The sequence below is a fragment of the Nicotiana tabacum genome, chromosome 8, assembly GCF_000715075.1.
Source record: "Nicotiana tabacum cultivar K326 chromosome 8, ASM71507v2, whole genome shotgun sequence".
Classification (NCBI taxonomy): Eukaryota; Viridiplantae; Streptophyta; class Magnoliopsida; order Solanales; family Solanaceae; genus Nicotiana; species Nicotiana tabacum.
The window spans coordinates 123,440,591-123,465,581 of record NC_134087.1 but is presented as its reverse complement, the minus strand read 5'-3'; the positions used below and the strand labels follow the sequence as shown (position 1 = coordinate 123,465,581).

The 24,991-nt window shown below is 34.6% G+C and overlaps 1 protein-coding gene across 2 annotated transcripts; it reads right to left on the bottom strand.

Annotated features, from left to right (window-relative positions):
* Window positions 1-16,483: 16,483 nt before the first annotated feature.
* LOC107793145 (peroxisomal membrane protein PEX14) lies at window positions 16,484-24,457 on the bottom strand. Of its 2 annotated transcripts, none has more exons than XM_016615431.2 (13): window positions 24,237-24,457; window positions 24,076-24,131; window positions 22,025-22,260; window positions 21,876-21,924; window positions 21,576-21,760; window positions 20,181-20,367; window positions 19,917-20,006; window positions 18,954-19,027; window positions 18,818-18,860; window positions 18,655-18,722; window positions 17,938-17,982; window positions 17,778-17,846; window positions 16,484-17,273 (listed from the first exon to the last, which is right to left on the bottom strand). In XM_016615431.2, the coding sequence occupies exons 2-13, from the start codon at window positions 24,110-24,112 to the stop codon at window positions 16,791-16,793; spliced, it is 1,566 nt and encodes a 521-aa protein (XP_016470917.1). In that variant the 5' UTR covers window positions 24,113-24,131; window positions 24,237-24,457; the 3' UTR covers window positions 16,484-16,790. The 2 variants fall into 2 exon arrangements, with proteins under 2 accessions (XP_016470917.1, XP_016470916.1); XM_016615430.2 differs by having other exon boundaries at window positions 22,025-22,266; window positions 24,237-24,434.
* Between the last annotated feature and the right edge of the window lie 534 nt (window positions 24,458-24,991).

Genomic DNA, 24,991 nt, shown 5'->3' with positions numbered 1-24,991 from the left:
CTAGGTCGCCCACCAGTAAAATGCGGGAATACTTTCTGTTCTAGGTCGCCCACCAGTAAAATGCGGGAATACATTTCAGTTCTAGGTCGCCCACTAGTAAAATGCGGGAATACATTTCAGTTCTAGGTCGCCCACCAGTAGAATGCGGGAATACTTTTAAGTTCTAGGTCGCCCACCAGTATAATGCGGGAATACATTTCAGTTCTAGGTCGCCCACCAGTAAAATGCGGGAATACTTTCTGTTCTAGGTCGCCCACCAGTAAAATGCGGGAATACATTTCAGTTCTAGGTCACCCACCAGTAAAATGCGGGAATACATTTATGTTCTAGGTCGCCCACCAGTAAAATGCGGGAATACATTTCAGTTCTAGGTCGCCCACCAGTAAAATGCGGGAATACATTTCAGTTCTAGGTCGCCCACCAGTAGAATGCGGGAATACATTTCAGTTCTAGGTCGCCCACCAGTAAAATGCGGGAATACTTTCTGTTCTAGGTCGCCCACCAGTAAAATGCGGGAATACATTTCAGTTCTAGGTCGCCCACCAGTAAAATGCGGGAAGACTTTCTGTTCTAGGTCGCCCACCAGTAAAATGCGGGAATACATTTCAGTTCTAGGTCGCCCACCAGTAGAATGCGGGAATACTTTTAAGTTCTAGGTTGCCCACCAGTATAATGCGGGAATACTTTCTGTTCTAGGTCGCCCACCAGTAAAATGCGGGAATACATTTCAGTTCTAGGTCGCCCACCAGTAAAATGCGGGAATACTTTCTGTTCTAGGTCGCCCACCAGTAAAATGCGGGAATACATTTCAGTTCTAGGTCGCCCACTAGTAAAATGCGGGAATACATTTCAGTTCTAGGTCGCCCACCAGTAGAATGCGGGAATACTTTTAAGTTCTAGGTCGCCCACCAGTATAATGCGGGAATACATTTCAGTTCTAGGTCGCCCACCAGTAAAATGCGGGAATACTTTCTGTTCTAGGTCGCCCACCAGTAAAATGCGGGAATACATTTCTGTTCTAGGTCGCCCACCAGTAAAATGCGGGAATACATTTCAGTTCTAGGTCGCCCACTAGTAAAATGCGGGAATACATTTCAGTTCTAGGTCGCCCACCAGTAGAATGCGGGAATACTTTTAAGTTCTAGGTCGCCCACCAGTATAATGCGGGAATACTTTCTGTTCTAGGTCGCCCACCAGTAAAATGCGGGAATACATTTCAGTTCTAGGTCGCCCACCAGTAAAATATGGGAATACATTTCAGTTCTAGGTCGTCCACCAGTAAAATGCGGGAATACATTCATGTTCTAGGTCGCCCACCAGTAAAATGCGGGAATACTTTCAGCTCTAGGTCGCCCACCAGTATAATGCGGGCATACATTTCATAATTTTGCATTGAAGCAACTTTTTAGTCTTGTATTACAGAGTTTGGAATCAGTAACCCCACCAGAAGGCGGAAGGTTACAACAGGAATCCCCAGCAGTAAACAATAAAATCCCCAGCACCGGGAAGCAGAAGGTTGCAACAAGAGGTCCCAGCATAAACTCAAGTCCATGTGTCAAAAGGAAGAAAAGCATCGGAAGAAAAGCACCGGAGGAAACACAAGCCGACAAGAAAGCAAGGCAACAAGAACAAATTTTAGTCTAGCCTAGCTTCTTGTTTTCTTTTAAGCACGGTGTAACAAGGAGATCGGTAAGCAGTAGTAATAGCATGCAACAACAGTAACAGTGCAGTCCAACGGTAGTCCCAGCTACCAAAGTTTTCCGAACTACATTGACCTGATTCCTATTTAGCCCAGGATATGTAGGAAACCTTTGAAGCAAAGGTTCGGTCAAATCTTTTTCAAAAAATGCTTCAACGGAGTACTCGAATGGGCAAAAAATCGCTCGCTTTATCTTTGCACGAAAACCCTTCGTGTCTTCGGGCAAAGAGGGGCAGCTGTAAGCACGTGATTTTTGCCCTATATGAGAATTACTCCCAAAAAATTCAAAAATAAAATGATTTTTCTTTGGTGTATAATTTTGTGATATTTTGTGATATTTTGAAGAATTATTTGTATTTGTCTGTGCGTGTTTATTCGCTAAATTAATAAAAAATACAAAAATATGTCGCATTTTGCATGTAGTATTTAATTCTACAATTGTTAGTAATTAAAATTGTTTTACAAAAATTAAAAATTACAAAAATAGGCATCGTTTGCATTTTTAGCATTTAATGTCCAAATATACAATTTTATGCTTAATTAATACTTAATTGTGCGTTATTTGTTATTGGGAGTTAATTTGCGCTTTTATAACTTAATTTAGTTCTTAATAATAGTTTAAGTATTTTTATAATTTAGTTTTAGAAAAAATAAAAGAAGAAAAGAGAGCGAAAATATAAAGAAAGTCGGAATTAGGCCTCTTCTTCAATTTCAAGACATAGGCCCAAAAAATGGCCCAATCTTCCCTACGACCCAGTCCATTTCGAACTGGGTCGACCCAGTCCATAACCCAAAAGACCCAATACCCCTATCTTGCATTTCAAAGACACAAAACAAAACAAAAAAAAAATCCTAAAAATGACCTAAGTCATCCGCCCCCCCTATCATTCTTCTTCTTCTTTTCTTCTTTCTTCTCCAAACTCTAAAACACACATCCATGGCTGCCATGGCTAAGCTCCAGCAGCTTAATCTCCTTCGACACAAGCGCACACACCACCAAGAAGCCCATCTTCTCCATGTCAAGCTCAAAAGGCTCGTCCATGGCTGCGTCTTCGTCGTCAACCCATCGCCATGTTTGTTGCTTTTTCTTGCTGCCTCTGCGTCGTCCATGGCTTCCCGAACTGCTGCTCCATTTTCTCCATAAGCTGCTGAACGCAGCAGCAGTAGACGACCAGCTGCTGCCCGTGTCCAGCTGCGACGAGCAGCCATGGCTGTCCGCGACGCTGCCGCTGCTCCTCCTTCCTCCGCCGCTGCTTCTACTTCTTCTTCGTCTTCGTCGTCCTTCGTTCGAGCTTTGGTCGAGGCTTGGACAGATTTGTTTACAATCAAAGTTCGTCGTTGATTCATCTCCGGTTAGTTGTTTTTGAGTTTTATTTTTGTTCATATTTTGTTTGAAATTTTCCGGATCCAAAATCGTTAAATGATTTAATCCTTGTTTTGTTCGTTGTTCATCTTTGAAATAATTTTCTATTGTGTTCATGTTGTTTGTTAAATTAATTTTCAGATTTCAAAATAGAAGTTTAATTAGTTGTTTTCATGTTTATTTCATGTTTGTATTATTGTTTAAGTAAGTATTTGTTAGTTTGATGTTTGTTAGATTCAAATTGAAATTTAATCAACTATTTCTTCAATTTGTTTCATGTGTTTATGTATTGTTAGAAATTGTTAATATTGTTAAGTTCAAGTTTAAGTTCATAATTGTTTCTTCGTCGATCTTGTTATTTGTTTAAAGAATTTAGTTGTATTAAAGGAATATATTGTTTTAATCGTTTAATCCGTCATGTTTGTTGTCTTAAAATAGATTCATTCATGTTCATACTTTGTTTGGATGATCTTGAATCCGAATTTTATATAGTTTGATTTCTTGTTTACCATTTATGATTATTGCTTGAATTGTTCTCATAATCTTGTTTTAAGTTTAATATAAGAATTGTTTGTTGTAATGTTGTTAGAGTTGATTTTAAGTTCAATATGATTGAATTTAGAAATCTTCATACTTTGATTGTTGTTGTTGTTGAATCCGAAAATAGGATTGTTTGTTGCTAAAATATTGTTCAATCAAATTTTAGTTGTTCTTTGTTGTTCAATTCGTGTTCATGTGATTTGTTGTTGAAATGTTGTTAAAATCGTGTTCATGTGATATTGTTGTTATGATGTTCATCCATGTTCATATTGTTGTTTGAACATTGTTAGAAATTGATCATATTGTCTATATTTTGGTTAAGTTTGATTAATTGATGTGTTATAGCTGATGGGTAGTTTGGTAATTTCAGTAAGGTCGGAAGGGGTAGTTTGGTAATTTCAGTAAGGTCGGAAGGGGTAGTTTAGGAATTGTACATTTTGAAATTGTTTATTTGAAGCATGGGGGACAAAATGAAATGGGGTGGGTTGTGATATGATTATTTAATATAAAGGGGGACAAGATTTAAATTAAAGGGGAATCTTGCATTATTTTAAATAAAGCATGGGGGACAAAATATAATGGGGTGGTGTGATATGTTTATTTAATGTAATGGGGATGAGTGGAAAGATAATGGGTTGGGTAGAGAAAAAGTATTGATTTAATTGATTAAAAGGTTTATGAGATGTGTTATATATGTGAAGTCTTGAAGAAAAAAGAACAAGAATACAGGAGGAGAAATACACAGACAGAAAAAAACGGGAGAGAGAAACAAATCTGAAAATAAGAGAGAGAGAAAAGGGCTGAACATTTAAGAGATAGAAAATTCCGAAAAATATTTAAGCTTTCAAATATAAAAAAAAAACTAAAAAAAAATATTCTGTTTTCTTTTGTTGTTTGAAATCAGAATTAATTGTTGTTTCATAAAAGCTGGAAGCTTTTGTTTTTTTTGGATTACTACTCCACCGGTCTGTTACTGGGTTGTTACTGTTGCTGGGCTATTGTTGCTGTGTTGTACTGATTTTACTGCTGTTGCTGATTCTCATATTCATTTTCTTTTGCTTCCAATATCAGGTACACAACTGACACGCTGGTTATTGTAATCCGAAATATGAAGCATGAATACATATGAAGAATGAAATTTTGAAGTTTTAATTTCGTTTTTCTTTATTCATTTTGTTGATTGTATTTAAGCTATTTCATGTATTACTAAATAATAATTGGAATAAGAAAAAATAACATAAGTTAGTCTTTAATGAATCAGTTCGGCAAAACAGGTTAATTCACTAGTTATGAAGGCTTCAAGATTATAGGTTGATCATGAACAAGTAGCTAAATTTAGCTAAGACACGAATTTAAATTAAACATCGTAAATTAGGCATTAAGGCATGACTTGAGCTTAAGCAAGATTAAGAGAACGTTTAAGTCTAATAAACTTTCTAATAAGCTTTAGTAATTATGGTTAAATCTAGTTTCAAATGATTGTGAATAATTAATCTCAATAATTTTTTTTAAAAAATAACAATGCTGAGTTTTAATCTAGCTATATTTGTTTATTTTGAATATTAGTTGTTGAATTTTTATTTTATTTATAATTTCGAAATTAAGAGTGAAATTCTTTTTTCATCAATATTTGTATTAATCAAGCAATTAGCATGTCATGTCTTCTTAAATAATAAAAGCTAGTAATAAATTAGAATTTTCTTTCTTTATTTTAGAGACTCATTTTTATTGAAAAATGTAGTCGTTTTAAGATTTGTCCAAATAAATGAGATGAGTCTCGCTTAATGAAATGTATAGATTGCGGGGCCCTCAATAAATGTACATTTAATCGCTTAGAATTAGGGAGGAGCCGTTTTAGCAAATTTCACGGCCCTACCCAAAATAATGATACGCTAGACTCTTTAGGCGCGATTTAATTAATTTTACCTTTTTAAACTCGGATGCGCATTTCATGCAACCCAAATCTAAATCCTAAAACATTGAATAAAAATGTGTTCCGGATTGCGGGTGCATTTCATGTGACGTAATCCAAAGACATGTTTTAAAACGATGTTCACAATTTTTTTTTAAAAATAATAATAATAATAATAAAGTGGTAAAGAGTTAAAATTGGCACATCGGTTCATAATTGTATTAAAATCAGATAAATAAGCCAAATATGACAGTTGAGCGACCGTGCTAGAACCACGGAACTCGGGAATGCCTAACACCTTCTCCCGGGTTAACAGAATTCCTTATCCGGATTTCTGGTTCGCGGACTGTAATATGGAGTCATTCTTTTCCTCGATTCAGGGATTAAAATTGGTGACTTGGGACACCCTAAATCTCCCAAGTGGCGACTCTGAAATAAATAAACCAATCCCGTTTCGATTGTCCTTTAATTGGAAAAACTCCCTTGCACCCTCGCGGGGGCGGAAAAAGGAGGTGCGACAATCACTAATCAATAAAGACATAGAAAGTGTTGAGGGTATACAAACGCAGGTTCTTGATGATGGGTCTTAGGCTAACCAAGAACAAGAAGAGAGTGGTGATGTGTTTAAAGAAAATAAGGGTGTTGGTGGAGGTGGGGAGGATGAGATTCACCGGAAATTAGTGTTTGTTCTTGAACAAAGGCGACAGAGTTTAGGGCTGAGCAACTTGATTTATCACGCTGTATTTTCATGTATTTCATTGTATTCATTGTCTTTTTTTCATTGTAATTCAATGTATTTCGTTGTATTCCATGTATTTCATTGTATTCACTACCTTTTTTTTCATTGTATTTCAATGTATCCCGCTGTATTCTATGTATTTCATTTTATTCATTGTCTCGCTATATGCCATGAATGTATTCATATATTTTTTTAATTAATATAATTTATGTATTCAGATGTATTATATAATTTCACTGAAGATAGCTATATTTTTGGGGTATTTTTCGGTTGAGAATTTTTTTTATACAAGGAAATACCAAATTTGTGTGTTATAATTGAGTTTGTTGAGCTATATTAGGAGTTTATTATGTTAATTGATTCACTTTCCGTTTAAAAACAGTGTAATCCCTATTTCACGCCATGAATACAATCAAATACAATAATCTGTCCAGCTGTAATCCCATGTTTCACGCCATGAATATAGTCAAATACACTCGAATACAACAACTGATTAGCTGGACTTCCCTGATTCACGCCTATTTTTGCTACTGTATTCATGAATACAGTAGCTTAAATATATCTAATATGAATACAGTAGCTTAAATACATCTAATACATCTTATAACAACAGAAAACGTATCTACAATCCGTAATATAGCAAATGGTATCTATAGATAGCTAATTACCACTAAAAGATAGTGCTTTATGAAAATTTCTCATAAAAATAAGGCCAAATACATAAGTAGCCCCTCGAACTTGTTCGTTTTTTTTTTCATTTTGACACTTAAACTAAGCTAACGTTTGGCCATAGATTTCAAATTTGTTTTGAAAATTTTGATTTGGGTGAAGTTTGGTTTAAAGATAAAAATGTGTTTGGACATACGTTTTCAAAACATATTTGTCAACTTTATTTTGGAAAAATATGTATATAATTCCCAAGTTTTGGGATTTTGCTCCAAAATCAGCAATTGGGGTGATTTTGGGATTTTGCCAAAATATGAGCAAAATTTATGGTCAAAATTTATATAGCATTAAAGAAAATATTATAAGTATAAGATAAAACTCTAATCGATATACTTAATAAGATAACGTGACTTGATTTTTTTTTAATGCTTATATTCCTTATAAAATAAAATATACTATAACAATTGCATCCGGCAAAGAAGTTTTACCAAATTAAAACTGATAAAATCTTGTATATAATCAATGTCTCACGAGAAGCTAACTGAATCAGATTAGCAGTATTATCAGTAGAAAAAGAATTATTAAAATAACTCGAATAAAATTACTCGATTAAAGAAAATTACTAATAATTTTTCATCTAATTAAGTTAGAAAAATATACTTCAAATAAAAAATATTTTTAAAAAAAAAAATTAAGGCCTATCATCAAATTTTTGCTTTAGGCCACTAAAAATGTTGAGCCGCCCCTGAAAATCACAAATCTCTTTTATTGGTAAACTTGACAAAAGATTACTTGTAATTATATTCAAAGAATCGCTTTAAGCAAATAGAAACAAGACACAGACATGATCAAGCACAAGCATCCCAAAACGACATATCCATTTTCATACACATATTTCAGGTGGATGAACTCCACCTTCTCAATTATTTATTTCCTTCAAGAGTCAAGACTCGTTCATAATGATACACTTTCTGATTGTTTTTCTTTTGCCGTACCTAGAGGGTATATATAGGTTTGTCAAGTCTTAAGTAAAATATAATGCAAAATCACCTCAAGTGTTTAAATTCTATGCACTAATGACGTAAAAATTATTTGCACAATTACTAAGGTAATTATAGATAAATCTCTATTATAAACACTAATTGACAATTAGATAAAAATAAGAATTTTTACCTCCTATAGCAAAGGTTAACACCTTATTTATTTTAAATAAATATTATTTAAAAAAATTATATTTTATAGATACTTTTTAATGTTTACAGCAAAATATCTAATTTTGGTTACCTCCTACCCCTAAGCCACTAAATACGCTATTAAGTTACACTATTTTCTTTCTCTCTCTACTTTGATACATGTCATTCTCTTCCCTCATTCCCTGAAAACACAACTGAGGGCTCCGCTCGCCGCCATCTTCCTCTGTTTCTGTTTGTCAATTCTTCACAATGCTCTCTCGTTTCATCTCCAAATCCTCACACCTCCTACTCTTAACCCTGCTTCCTTCCAAAACCCACTTCTTAAACCTCAAACTCATTTTCACTATACCCTCTTTTCCCATTCCGAAGCCATGTTTCTTCCCCAACAACTCCCATTTCTTCTCCACAGGTAACAACAACAATGGCAAAGATTCAGAGCCATCATCTTCTGATTTGTGGAAATTTTCTTCTGAAACTGATCAATCACTAATCAATAAAGACATAGAAAGTGTTGAGGGTATACAAACGCAGGTTCTTGATGATGGGTCTTAGGCTAACCAAGAACAAGAAGAGAGTGGTGATGTGTTTAAAGAAAATAAGGGTGTTGGTGGAGGTGGGGAGGATGAGATTCACCGGAAATTAGTGTTTGTTCTTGAACAAAGGCGACAGAGTTTAGGGCTGAGCAACTTGATTTATCACGCTGTATTTTCATGTATTTCATTGTATTCATTGTCTTTTTTTTCATTGTAATTCAATGTATTTCGTTGTATTTCATGTATTTCATTGTATTCACTATCTTTTTTTTCATTGTATTTCAATGTATCCCGCTGTATTCTATGTATTTCATTGTATTCATTGTCTCGCTATATGCCATGAATATATTCATATGTTTTTTTAATTAATATAATTTATGTATTCAGATGTATTATATAATTTCACTGAAGATTGCTATATTTTTGGGGTATTTTTCGGTTGAGAATCTTTTTTATACAAGGAAATACTAAATTTGTGTGTTATAATTGAGTTTGTTGAGCTATATTAGGAGTTTATTATGTTAATTGATTCACTTTCCGTTTAAAAACAGTGTAATCCCTATTTCACGCCATGAATACAATCAAATACAATAATCTGTCCAGCTGTAATCTCATGTTTCATGCCATGAATATAGTCAAATACACTCGAATACAACAACTGATTAGCTGAACTTCCCTGATTCACGCCTATTTTTGCTACTGTATTCATGAATACAGTAGCTTAAATACATCTAATATGAATACAGTAGCTTAAATACATCTAATACATCTTATAACAACAGAAAACGTATCTACAATCCGTAATATAGCAAATGGTATCTATAGATAGCTAATTACCACTAAAAGATAGTGCTTTATGAAAATTTCTCATAAAAATAAGGCCAAATACATAAGTAGCCCCTCGAACTTGTTCGTTTTTTTTTTCATTTTGACACTTAAACTAAGCTAACGTTTGGCCATAGATTTCAAATTTGTTTTGAAAATTTTGATTTGGGTGAAGTTTGGTTTAAAGATAAAAATGTGTTTGGACATACGTTTTCAAAACATATTTGTCAACTTTATTTTGGAAAAATATGTATATAATTCCCAAGTTTTGGGATTTTGCTCCAAAATCAGCAATTGGGGTGATTTTAGAATTTTGCCAAAATATGAGCAAAATTTATGGTCAAACATGAGTTTTGAAAATAAATTGAAAATAAATCCGAAATTTATTTTGACAAAACTCATAGCCAAACGGCCTAAGTCTAGTTCATATTGAACACGTGAACCCAACTCAAAATATATTTACCAACACCTCAGAGTCAATCTTCCACAACAGGAAGTGCGTGCCTTTCGGACACTGTGACATGGCAAAACAGGCAAATCACTTTTAAAATTGAAAAGAAAAAAGCACCTCTCTCATCACCCCTCTTCGTCTCTACTGTCGGCCATTGCTTCTCCCAAATTTCACCAGTTATTTCACTGTCAAAATAGTCTACCCATTTTAACACCCCAAATATTCACGCCACCATTAACGACATCCCCAAAAGTGCAAAACTTGCAAGATTTGAAACCCAAAGTAAACATCCTCCAATTTACTTAATTATTACTGTAATTGAAAAATAAAATAAAATTAAAATTCTTATTCTGGTAATATTTTTCCTTATAACAGTCTGTATTTGGTAAGGGTTTTAAAATCAAGTTCGATTCGAGGGGCCGCTTATGATTTTGGTGGGTGGTAGCAGTGCTGCTGGAGAAAAAGGAGGAAGTGAATGGATGGAGGAAGAGAGGGCGGGAGAAAATGTGAGGAGGAAGGAGTAAATTTTTTTGTTCAAAGAAAATTGCCTCACGCGCTCAAATAGGGTGTCTCACACATAGTGTGTCATGTCAGCAATGTGTGTCCAATAGATACACTTTGAGTTAGGTTTAAGTGTTCAATATGAACTTGACTTATCAAATAATAAAAGAGAAATATACCAAAAGAAACACAAACATTTAATGTGGTTTTGACAGGCGGAGATGAGCAATCCACTATATAAAAAGATAGTACAAAATATCGAGAGAACAACCTCACGAAGAGGCAAACACAAGTGACACACCAATACTTGTGCCGTAAAGTTCTCCCCCTAAACACGACTCTCAAGCCCCATATGGCTACATTGTGGATGCTACTGAATGAGAAGGACGAATCTTCAATAAATAGATCTCCAAACCTTTTATTACAAGAAAAAGGACTAGTCAAATATGAAAGATATATATTTTTCTTCTAGGAAAAAAACTCAATTATGACAAATATGTTACTGTTTCCTTCATGGAATAGAAAAACAAACTATGGTAAGAAAATCTAGGCAAACACCTAATAAGTTCAAATGTCTAAATGAACTGCACTAACTGTAATTAGGCTATTAGTGTATATCATTTTCAAATATGAGGGATCACACGTTTGGTGATGAAAAACACAAAAGTGTGTATTTGTGTGTGTTGATATTGATGTTCTAGGCACGTGGTATGACTTCTGACTTCCTTGTAATCAAATGTTTAAGTCAATACAATTTTTATTGCATTAGGTTGTTAAAAGAAAAAGAAAAAAAATAGCAAAATGAATTAAGAAGAGATATAGATGCACTGATTTGTCTTGAAACTAAATATTATTGGAAGTCTTGATATTACGTATATTGCATTATTTTAATCCTCAAATTCCCATATACAACCACCAGACATTGGTTTTTGGCTGATTTGACAAGTGTAAGATAATTTTCTTATTCCTTAGTCTTGCGAGAAAAACACACACACACACATCCACAAGACCGTTGATGGGAATTCTGCCGCAAGATACTGTTTGTTAACCGTGGTTTGCATTGCTTTTCATTTCAATTTTCAAGATCTAATCAACACAAAAGGAAGTTTTTTCTTGAGGGTATGCTCTTAGTATAATCAAAACATAGATTAAAGTTTACCTTATGCTTCTAGAAGTGCAAAAGTCTTTCAAGATATTAACGGAAGTTTATGACTAAACTGCTCCCACTTGATACTTATTTTCTGAAGCAGCTAATGGAAAACTATGAAAATGAAGTTGATTGAAATTTGAAACACACATCTGTCTATTCCTCTTGACTATACATTAATTCGGTGGTCGGTGCTCTTTAAATCTTTTCCATAAAATAAGACTTGAGGAGTACGTCAAGAGAAAAAGAAAACGAAATGGAGTACTATTAATTGAAGTGGGGTATCACAAAGCAAAAATATAAAAAAGCAAATACACAAAAAATTGAAGCAAATTCAACATATAAAATATATAGACAAATTTTCTACGTATCTACACTATAATTTTTCAATGATGAGTTGTGCTTAAACAAGGCATAAAAAGTGCATTATCCTGTTCCTCTGTACGTAGTCCCGAAAAAAGAAAAGAAATACTATTATTTCTTGAGTTCTATTATTTGTTGTTGTTTCTACCTTTTTAGTAGAAGCATGGACCAGTAAAGTAGTGTAGCAAATAATTAAGATTTTTTGGGGCAAATGATAAGCATAGTGCCAAAAACTTTATAAGCTGACACTAGTTGGAGCCAACAGGACAATAATAGGAACAGTTATAAAGAAAAGAAAACTCCTTTATTACAAGAAAGTGCAAAGCAAAAATCTTCCACCATATTTTAACCAGCCGTACTATATTATTAATTTTCATTCATCAATGTCCACATCATCTTGGCAAAAACTTCCACTATATTTTGGAAAAATTGCGAAGTGACTTCGTCATAATTTTGAACTAAAGTCGTACTAATATATTTCCTTTGTAATATTCTGGGGTAAAAAAAAGTTTGAATTAACAACTTTTACACAATCTTTTAAGTGTATGAGATTAATCGCAGTTGGAGATGGAATTATACGGTTTTATATAGGGATTGAATGAGATTCAAGCTGGAAAAATGATTGAGCCTGCGATGCGAACAGTTTCATAGATTGTTATCATTGGTAGTGATACTTACGGAGATCTTCACTCGTTAATTCACAGTAAGTCAGTATGCAAAGGAAGATTTGAAAAACAGGTAACACGATCGATAAGCTGTCACAGTCCATTTTTGGTATCGAAAATGAAAGGAAGCAGCGGAGTAGAAGCAAGGGCATGTGAATCTTAGTAATTAGGGACTTAGCTAGGGGCTATTATATTATCAAATCTTTACTTTCTTGATAAATGATTCTCCTTCTATTTCAATTTAGATGCGTCAATTTGATTAAACCTAAATTGAATTAGTTCAACTTAATATTTTAAATTAAAATTTAAATATTCAATAACTATACAAAAAGTACTATAAGTTGTAATTTTTCTCATGTCAATGTGATAAAAAACTATTTTAAAATACTGGTCAAACTTCACACGATTTGAATCTCGATAAACAAAATATGTCACATAAATTGAAACTAAGGGAGTAGAAACTTCTTGGGAACATAACCAAATCCTATATCTATTGTAGGAGAAGTTTTATTTTGTGTCTCATACAACTGACACTAGTTGTATGAGGCTCCTTTTTGTCTCACAAATTTGTGGACCCCAATCTGGGTCCACAAAACTGTGAGACAAAAAAGTTGCCTCATACAACTAGTGTCAGTTGTATGAGACACAAAATAAAATTTTCCCTATTGTAGTATATATTCTACTCAACTTTCACAATCTTTCACATTAAGTACAAATACCATAAGATTGTCCCCGCATAATGTAAATTAAGACGGAACTAATGAGCTACTCTTATATTATTCTCATGGTCAGGGGTGTACATAAGCCGGGTTGGTTCCGATTTTATTAAAACCAAACCGAATCTATTATATCGGTTTGAATTGGTTCGGTTTTGTGGGGGGGGGGGGTAGGGGGTTTGTGGGTTTGTGGGTTTTTCGGATTTTTTCGTTATATGAATATTATTTTCAATCTTACTTTAATTTGTTAAAATTATAGATAGAATTTTGTGAATATATATGTAGTAAAAATTGACAAACATAATCTATTAAAATATTTTTATGGAAGCATTTTTTTAATACTATATGATAATTATTTTCTTAGTCATCTAACAATAATTTTCGTCGACGTATGCTTTCAAGGTTAACCGAATTTAATAATTAAACACAAAAAATTGGTATGAAACCTAAATAATAATATGTTCTAATTAATTCTAAAATTACCAATAAAATGCCATTTCAAATTCGAAAAAGATGTAAGAGTTTAATAGATCTTGACATATAAATATGAAAGAACAAAGAAATTGATGCATTTCAATAATACTTGATAAGATAGTAATGAGACAAGAGGGGTTACTCTGATGGTAAGCAACCCCCACTTCCAACCGAGAGGTTGTGAGTTCGAGTCTCCCCAAGAGCAAGGTGGGAAGTTCTTGGAGGGAAGGATGCCGGAGGTCTATTTGGAAACAATCTCTCTACCCTAGGGTAGGGGTAAGGTCTGCGTACACACTACCCTCCCCAGACCCCACTAAGTGGGATTATACTGGGTTGTTGTTGTTGTTGTTGTTGTTTGATAAGATAGTAATGATACAAACCACTATTTAAAGTAAATAACAGTAGATGCACTTCATAGTTCTATTAAATATTACATCCCATGAGAGGATCACAAATATTTCTAGAAATTTTTTATAGAGAATTTTATATAAGTCTTAAAAGTATACATAAAAATTATATATTTATATATCGGTTGGGTTCGAATTTCTTTACTCTATACCAAATCAAACCAAACCTATCGAATTTTTTAATCGGTTTGCTTTGACTTTTCGATTTGGTGCGGTTTTTCGGTTCGATTTGAACACCCCCACTCACAACAATTTAAACAATCATTTGAGCCAGTGGCAGAAGCAGAATTTTCAGTAAGGAGGTTTAAAAAAATTTAAAAGTGAAAACGCCAAGGGAATTCATTATGTAACATGTTATATATATATTCACCTCTAGCTCTGCCCATGATTTGAGGTTTCAACAGTACTATTAACTAAAAGGTGGAATACATTTGGAGTCACTTAAAGTTGACACCATTTTTTATTTAGATACCTAAATTAAAGGCGGTTCCTATTGAACACTTATACTACACTAAACTTGTTCCAATTAGGCACTTCTTGCTGCGTTGGCACATAAAGTGAGTTTCACTCAAAATATAGGCGCCTGAAAAGCCTAAAATAGATTTTATCTTCAATTTTTCTTTTTATTTCTTTCTTCTTATTCTTCTTCTTTTCTCTCCACCATCACTTCCACCATCGTCTCCCCCACTTTCACCATTGTTGTGTCTCCACCATTAATTTAGCTCGAAAGTTTGAACCAACAATCGTCTCAGTTGATTCAAACCGAAGTAGGACCGTATTCTTCATTTGAAGTCAAAACACCATTAATGGGGTCTTTAAGTAAGCTTGAAAGTTTAAAATGGGTTACTTGATTTGCTGAAAAATTGAGAAATTAATATTGGGGTTGTCTTCGAGTCTTGGTAGGGAATCTTTAGTTAAAGTTATAACAAATTTGGAGGAGTTTCTCTTGAAATTTTGGATTAATGGTTGGAACAAGAATAGACATGAAGATAGTGAAGAACACCAAGAACAATGATTTCAAGAACACCAATGTGTCCTTTTTTGTCTTTTCTTTTGTTAATAATGTGTCATCTTCTGATTGGGTGTAAATTAAACTTTTCTTTTTGAGAATGTTATTTTATTTTGTTTACTAAATAGATTTTAAAATAGGTTTTTCTTTCTTTTTTTTAATCTCAAAATGATATATGTCCTTTTTTCATTTGTTATTCGCCATGTCAGCCGCGAGTGCATTGTACACACTTTGTAAGTTTGACTAATTATAAAAAAAAATGCCTAATTGGAAGAAGTTTAGTGTAGTATAAGTGCTCAATAGGAACAACCTTCAGTTTAGGTGTCTAAATGAAAAATGGTGTCCACTTTAAGTATATCCAAATGTATTCCACCTAACTAAAAAGCAAGTGAAAAACAGCATAGAATGGGAACCAAAACATATATACAAGATTACAAGTGAAAAAGAGAACATTTACAAGTAAAGGGGAATTTAGACTATAGAGGTAAAAACTGACTTAGAATATCTTATTGACAACCACCCCTTGTCTAAAATTCTTGAAAAAAATGGAAAACCAAGTTACAAAAATGTGCATACAAATCTTATCCTTATCTTCTTATATTCGCCTTTGTTTGCAAATCTGAATTATTAGTAGTTATGCCAAGTTCTCACAAATCACCATTATCCTTAGCTATAAACTACGAATTAACAAAGGACAGCTCGGTGCATAAAGTATCTCGCGTTTATACATGGTCCGGAAAAGGACCGTATTCTAAGGGGTGTGATATAGGCAGTCTACCCTGATGTAAGCATCATTGGCTTATTCCACAGCTCAAACCCGAGTCGACTTAAGTGTTTCTCTCCTCTCCTCGTTCTTGGCTCTAGTAAAGAGAGAATCTCTCCCTACCATACTGCGGAAAAAAGGACTTTCTATTCCCCGTGCTACAAAACAAACAAACTTATTTAAGCACTAAAAGCAACACACACAGAATCCACAAAAAGAACGAAAAGAATTAAAGGCTATCGTGACTGATCATATTACATGTGAACTTCCCATCTAGAAAGTGTAATGCGAGGGATAGATTCTTCACGGAGATTATGAGCTGCTAGTAGATAATGTTGATCTACTTTTAAGTAATGATAAGTGTCTTTCACCAAAGGATGGGGCCCCATGATTGATGCTACCAAAATTAAAGAACATCTTTTAGGAATATAATTCTTGCTTATGAATAGATGGACTCGGGACCAATCCATCAGAAAAATAATGTATATACTGAGATACACAGACTGAAGAGAAACCATTTATTCACGTTATTTAATCTTCATTCAAACTGTAGAATTATATAACTTATCTTTTAGTACATAAGTTAGGCAGCCATTTTAGTGTATCAATAGATCACCAAGAGAAACATAATGGCTTTGCTACATTTAGATGATCTTTTCACATACCAGAAAGTTCATAAATGGAACTGTAGATTTCATTTAGGGTAAGCACGAATCGGAGGCTTGAGTTCACCAAGAACATGTAGCTGCAAGATCGGGAGGAACCTCTTGGAAAACCTCGATACCAAATACCCAGCCTTTATATCAAGAAAAACAAATGATCTTTCAGCTGCTCAAAAGTTGATCGCCTTCTCCAATTGGTGTCTCACTTATCTGCAGAGCAGAACTCGAGCCATTAGCTTCAGGGGCACCACCAGATTCGGAGATTCTTGTTACCCTCTGCAACTCATCCGTTATCTCTGATGAACGAGCCATCAACTGATCATCAGTCAATTGTTCATTCTGAAACACAGGCTTTTTAGGTTGGCGAATGGCTGCAGCTGCTTCTGCCATTGCGACTGGAGGAGGCTGGGGAGGAACCCAGGATCTCTGAATTGGTCGTTCCTGGACTGTTGCAGTTGGAGATCCAAAGTTTTGTTCACCTTCAGTTTCGATTTCAGTTATCCTGGCATTTCTGCGCTGCCACCAAGCTGCTGAACTGTCTCCATTAGTCAGATTGTCTTGGTAACCGTAATTCAAGCCATCGCCACTCCCTTGAGATTGAAGCAAATTAGTTGAATTACTTTGAATCTGGCCAACTTCCCAAGGCTGTTGACAAGCAGAAAATAGTATATGGTGATTACTGCCGTTTCGAGAAAATCTCAAGTTTAAACCACATATTACCCCAGACAAACCAAAAATAAAACGTACTGAATAGAAAGTTCTATCTAGAAAAGATAATAGAAAACCAAAGTCCTTGTATCCTAACCAACAGGTTTTCATAGAATTTAATCCATACAATGGCAGGGACATATTCCTAAATATCCTTAGTTGCAGTGATTAATTCATCAAAAAGCAGCAGTTTCGTAGGATCATAGATTCGATTAGTTAATCTTATTTTTTCATGTCCAGCTGCCAGAATGTCCACGCATGGCTCTCTTTAAAGTCAAACTCACAGACTAACAACTAGAAAGAACATTAAATAGCAGAATTTAAAAGAACAATAATTTAGTTACTATGTCTACACACAGCTAAATTGACGCAATTCCAACCTTCAAATTTGACCCAATTGCGACATTGTTAGTAGAAGAAGCAAAAGGAAGGAAACAAAACCTTAGGCTTTGGAGCAACACGAGGATCAGGTACGGGCTGGTTAGGATTTGGTGGCTGATCATTTATATCCTGCATCAAAAGATGGATGTACAAAAGTTCAAGAAAACTTTATTTTTCAAGATAAAAGTATGTCAACCACTGGTGAGAACCCTGGGCTTACCCGGATGTTGGAAGGCTTTTCTCCTCTTTGAACCATAGCCATAATCTGCAAAATGATTATGAAGTTAGAAGAGACGATTCCCTAATTCTTCCAGCAAGCATCTGACCCATTTTACTAGCATCTTCATTGAAGAGAACGAAAGTTCAACCAGTGCTACTCATTGATTTGTTCAAAGGCAGATAGAAGTACTACATTACAAGGTGGAATATTACAAATACCAAATGCTGTCCATAATCCAAATCAGATCTCATAAATTGTGACTGCCTACAAGTTACAACCATATGCATATAGCACCTCTATTAGGATTTCAAATAAAGATTATCTCTTCCCAGCTTGGAAGAAGAGAAGCCCGACAGTTTTACATGATTAAAGCAGCTTATCATATGAGTACGAATGAAATAAAGAGGAGTTGAACAGGGAGAAAAAGATCCCCGATAATTGGTCGGCTGAAGATACTGTCCAGGCGCCCTCCAGCCACCCACTCCTTTCTTCCATTACATAGCGTTCCATATCTTAAGCAGAAATATATTTTAGAAGTTGATTTGAAAAGCACCACCGGAAAATCAAAAGGTAACTAAGAAATGATTAACTGATTGTTGACCAGCCAGAAAGTTGCATGCTTTCCCTTCATATATTGGTAAAACATAAGATGAAATTACCAACAGATGAGCTGATAGTTAGGAGAAACACTAATAAGCCAGAGAGTATAAGAGTCACCTCCATATAAGACTTGGGATGGGGTGCAACAGATGGTTCCACAGATGCAGGTGGTGACAAGGATCTCACTGCACAAAATAATCCAATCATGTAGCATTAGTATTTAAAGAATCAGTAAAAACCAATTTAACAAAATTTGGCAGCTAGAAACAGAAAGTAGAACCTGAACGTGCATCACCATCTACTTTTCCATTTAAATAAGATTGCTGGACCATAAGAGCAAATCAGAAACTGAATCTTAAAAGCCAACAGAGATATCAATTACAAGATCCAGACTTCTGTGTTGCTATACAACTTACCCTAGATTGAGTAACTGAAATTCTGCGATCATCTAGTTCTGTAATTGGTATTCTTCCAGAAGGATTACCTTGCCCTGCATGTATAGAGCAACTCCAATCAGGCACCACGTCCCGTCTAAGGATGACTTGGATCCCTTTTATCTCCTTTTTTTCTTAGGAGGCGGGCCACCCTCATGTAACGGCAGGGGGTGCATGATATATGAACTTTAAAATATTTATGATGAAATCTAAAGAACCTGGCATTTATTTTATGACAGCTAAAATTACAGGGCAATGACAACATTATAACGAGGACAAAGCTAGTATATATAAAAGGGAATGCCGATGGAGTGAAGAAAGAACTTAGACAGAACTGCGGGGACCAAGAACTGAAACCTTTTAGGAAAGAACTACAGAACAAAGTCATGCTATAATGCGTTTATGGGGACATAGAGGCCAATAGCCGGCCTGGTCCGCTGATGGTCAAAAGCTAGGAAGATCGTCCTTATGGAAGTTTCAAATGATTCTTTGAACACGTTCACAAGTCAGTTTTTGTAGCTTAATAGTATAGGCACCATGAAAACAATGTTCAATGACATTCGAACACCAAGGTTATCAAGCCAAAAAGATCTAGAGCTGAAAAGTAATCCAGCCTCAACTAAAGGTGGAATCAGCAAACTAACATTGCAGAGTTTATACACAATTTATTATCAGTAACTTCCCCATTGCTTTTACAATTATGAACGCTCATATAACTCTTTACTTCTCAATAGTGTTGCTAAAGTTTACCTCTTTTCTAGCCCCCTATTATTTCATAACACATCCCTTTTATTTTACATGAGTTTACTAAAAGCAAAAAAGGCCAAAACACAAAAAGCCTATGGCATAAGCAGAAACTTTCCACTTTAATAGTGAATGAAATGTAAAAGGGAAAAGGTGAGAGTGGGTACAGAAGTACGTGATGAAAAGCAACTGTATTACTACCTTCCAGTTTCTCTATAGCACTTGCCATTGATTTCATCTCACGTACTTGGTAGTTTAACAGACTTGTCAGCTCCTCAAAATACCTTTTCTCTGTGGAGGAACACAAGTTAAATCACCATCATGTCATTAATGGTAACAAGTTAAGCACCAGAGAAGAAAGAGAATGAAAGAGTTCAGCCACCAATGCAGAAATAATTTTTCAGTTCATTTTATTTCATATCCAGTTCTTAACTTGTTACTATTATGTGATTTCCATTAACCAACCTTCGGATTTTGATGCCAACATCTCCTGGCTTGCTCGGGCTACATCAGCAGCAGCGGCTGCAGCAGCTTTCGCAGCAACAGCAGCTTCTTCCGCTAAACTTGGTTTTCCCTTTACAATATCTTTTTCATCTTCTTCATCCATTACAACCTTGCGTATCCATGACTTCAATCGGGGAATAATGGATTTCTGCAAAAGCACATGTCACTTAACAGTGGGATGATAATTATAATCATTAGGCCATGAGCAAAATTTCCAATTAGATCGTGATAAGCACCAATAACCTAGTTTAGAGACGAATCCGATAAAATAATGCATTGGAGGAGTCCGAATAAATCTGAAGAAATATTCACAACAGGGTTTCTTAAGAATAAGAAAAAAGAAAATCAAAATCAAAACAAGGTTTTACTTCATTCTTTGTTCTATTAGAAATAACCAATTACAAAGCTAATACCAAGTAAAACTAGCACAAGTGAAAGTTTGAGATGTCTCGCATAATGAAAAAGAAATCCACACCCAACTAATGGAGAAGAGAATTTTTGGTTTAAAACCTAGACCAATATATGCAATCAAAAAGTAACAAGTGTACCAAGAGAATTATGAGCTAAAGGAAACGTACATCAAGAAATAATTAACCACCAGTATCTTTTTCCACGTTGATTAACAAAGAATATGTATGGAAAGTCTCCTTTTTCTGGTGGAATTAAAGCACAAGAGGTCAAGCTGTCCGCAAATTTACATTTGAAAAGAAACTCCTTCCCAATTGCATTGAGAGATTAAGTGATTCGTGGAATCAGCTGTTGGACTTGCAGCATCGAGAAGCCAACAACACTGTTTTTGAAACAAGAAAAAGTTGTGTCTGGTACTAGGTTAATCACAAAGAAATTATAGAAGCGGCATCCCTTTTCAAAGGCAAAAACTTGAGTTTGGCATAGAGCATTCCGCATTTGATGAGGATCTTGTACTTTACGTTGAAGGATATCGGATTCCTTTTCTAAGGCCATTTAGTTAAGTTGGACAGCATGCGATAAAAAGATACTCATCTTCAAATAAAGGTCCTGCCTAGCAATTCTAAAAAAGTTTGAATGTGCATCACATCAAATTGTAAGATTGAATAGCGAAATAGAGGATTCAGGCTCAATTCTCATTCAGAATATCCACATATATATTAAAATTGATTGAATGGCTTTCAAATATGTGATTCTACTAATAACCAATACTTCTCCAGCTTTTCTCTAATTCTTCTTGTCGTTTACAAAAGGGGTAAAAAGAACTACTTGACAAGTATTTTGCATCATACAGTAGTTAGATACATTAAAAATGGCTGATATAGGATAGACAGTACAGATGTGGTACCAACTGGCATGGCAAATTGGAGGTTCTTTACTATGCATTACCTTGAAGAGTACGGCTGTTCCAGCTCCTGAAGCAGCAAGTAAACCTACAGCAATAACTGCATGAGTCCAATGGAAATGAGAGAGATACCCCATTTTCATGCTATTGCTCGGCGTAGCTGATGCAGGCTGCATATTTTGTAATGCAACCTGTGGTGCACTAGTTGATGAAGGCTTCAGCTTCCCATCTGCCATAAAAATATCAGAAGAATAACATGACAAGTATAGGCTCCAAACATTATCAATCTCGAAAATGAATAAAAGGCCAAACACAAATTTCATTTTGAGAACAATATGAATTACCTTCATTTGCAGCAACTGGCTGTGTGCTAGTAACAGTTGGGGTAGGATCCTGTAATTTAGACAAGATCGGTATACATCTTAAGTTTCATGTGGATGTTTCAATTACATTTAAGTCAAAATCAACTGTAAGAGATCTAAAAGTGGCCTACAGGAACTCGACGAAAGGCTTCGTCTATTTCCTCCTTCGTGAGACCCTTTCTCTCGAGAAAAGAACGCCTATACATGATTGGAGATCCCCTAACTTTTGGATGTGAAAGAAACTTCATAGCATTTTGCACTTGATCCTCCCGAATTGGTTCGGAGTTTACAAACACAGAAGTCGGAGAGCTCCCATTTGTAGTCTCAGGCTTGGAATCTTGATGATCTTCAGCTGTTGGTTGTGAAGCTGTTGCTTCATGATATTAAAGTTTGGATTATAATACAGCAGGACTTCTATTTAACTCAAAATTTTAGCACATCACTGTTAAATTTAAAAATTAAGCAATGGGACTTCATAGAGCAAAGCAGAAGAGTGCTGAGTAGATAAGCTTATAAACAATTGGCTGAAGTGCACGGCAACTAGTAGATCTCAACCACGACAGAAGTTCGCAGTAATCAGTTCTCAGAATACAAGAAATTTAGAGCACATTTGGAGTACCACATATTCCAATATCTTGTAATTTTTCTTCGCGCATAACATATGTGCACTTTTGTTTTATCAGCAACATATATGCACTTTCAAGATGCATATTGATGATTGCTGTTAAGAAGTCTGTTACTGCATTTAGTGGTTGAAGAAGATATAGCCCATGAAACCCAACATGTTGAAGTAATGAAAAAGAGAACATGACAACAAAATGTTAATATCAAATGGACATGCTCCGCAACTCAGTTTACCTACATGATAGCAGCTCAAGTAGTTAGGTATTTATGTGTACAGATACCTTCTCTCCAATCAAGAGTCAATTTAGCTTTAAATGCAAGATGGGCTGGAAAAAACAGAAGATCAAAAGGGAACCAATATTTTTGAAGGAACCTCTGAGTTCCACTAGCTCCGTCTGTTTGCACCTTATGTACAGATATTACCCAAAATCTTATGTATATATAATATGCACAATGGAGATGGTTGTTACTTCAGACTGCATAATGTATGCACTGGATAATGAGATAATCAGCTATATGTTGCTCACAATTCCATGGAGTCTTGAGATTAACAAAACCTCGTTTGAAAGTGGTCATGGAAATTGCATGCTTTCCGTCTACCTCGGAAGTTCATTATTTGACCAAAACAAGACAGTATTCTTGATTTTGATATCAAAAGCAAAACTACTTTGTCTTTTGTGGCAACTCCAACTATCAACCCATGTGTATGCAGATAGCTAAATTCAGCTAGTTGTAGTTCACTATTTCCCCAGGTGAGAAGAAAATATCTCAAGCAGCATTTTATAATTTCTATAGGATGGGAAAGCTTTCACTTAACAGAGTGTACTGTCCTCAGCTCATATTTTCCTCTCCTAGTAATAAAATGTAATTTAGTACTCCTACTATTGATTCATTCTTGGGCCACAGAATTTGTTGGGTATTTCATACCACTTCATATCTCTTGTTGATAGGATTTGCTGGTGTGGTCTAATCAATAACTGTGTGAAGCCTCATATTGAAAAGTAAATTATCTAGTTAATGAACCTACTACCATCAGAAGACTCGTACTGAAAACAAAATTATCTAGTTATTGAATATGCACAGTATTATATCCAGCTAATTAATATCAAATCAGTCCATTCATTTGAGAAATTAGGTCAATATATTCTTCCATTGGTTGCTAAAGCATTTTTTCAAGAATACAGAAAAAGACCTCATAATTTCACGGATTAGCCCGAACCCAAAATCTTGCAGCTTCTACAACAACATAAGTTCCCCTTTTTAGCAAAAGATTCGTCCAATATTCCAAATTAAACAAATGGTTATTAAATGTAAATACTATCAAGTTACTATTTCATTGCTTAACAAACTAAATATGACAACCACCCATAAAAGAAAAAGAAGCAGAATTACATGCTCTTATCAAGTTAAAGATAAAAAGGCAAAAACACCATAAAGTACAAAAAGATCAATTTTATTTTTATTTTTATTTTTATGGAACAATCTTTATTCAGATAACCAAATGAAAAAGCAGCAAATTCAGTAAAGAATTAAGAATGAAGAGCAATTAAAGGGGTACCTGGATTCTGGTTATTCTCGTCTGATTGAGACGCCATGTTAACCAACTACTGTGAACTGAATTTCAAAGGAAAAAAAAACATAAGTAGCAAATTTAGAGGAGAAAAAGAGGAAACAGCATTTTTGAGAAGTTGTTAATAGGGGTGATGGGCACCGAATTACCTATGATTATTGATGATGATGATAGGATGTCAGAACACACAAGTGGTTTTTGCTCATCTCAAGAAGCAAATATTACGACCTTTTTCTGTTTCATAGTAGCAGACAAAATCTTTGCAGATAACATGACCTCAAGGGCCTCCCTTTATTTTATGTTTTTTTCTTTCTTCTTCTTTTTATTTTTTGCTTCTTTCTAACTCTTGTTAAGTCTGCTCGCAACAACTATATTTAAAAAAAAAAAAAACAGACTATAATTTTCTGGTTCTTACCTGCAAATATATTGGAAGATGTAAAACAATTTCCTACATTTAAAAAATACTAAAACTAGAGAGAGTTAAGAAAACTCAATTGTAATGAAGTGCCAGTGCTAAAGAGTTCTTGGAATATCAGAAGGAATTAATTATGTGATAAATTTGGATTTGGGGTAACAATAACCAGTTACTCATTACAAGGTATGCGTAGATGCTAGATTCAAATGCAGTCAATTTAGGCTAAAGTATTATAATATATTTTTATTATTTTGTACCGGGAAAATTATACTTCTCATAAAGTTTATGTATATATAAAGATGTATCGGAATAATACTTAATTGTATTAATTTATTTTGATTAACTCGAAGAATTGAATACTCTTTATTAACTGCACACATTAATTTACTTTACTGGTAAATGCATAGTGCGTGATGTATGAGTGTTAAATCACGTCATCCGTTCAAATCATACACCAAATAAAAATCTAATTATTTAAGTGAAGAAGGA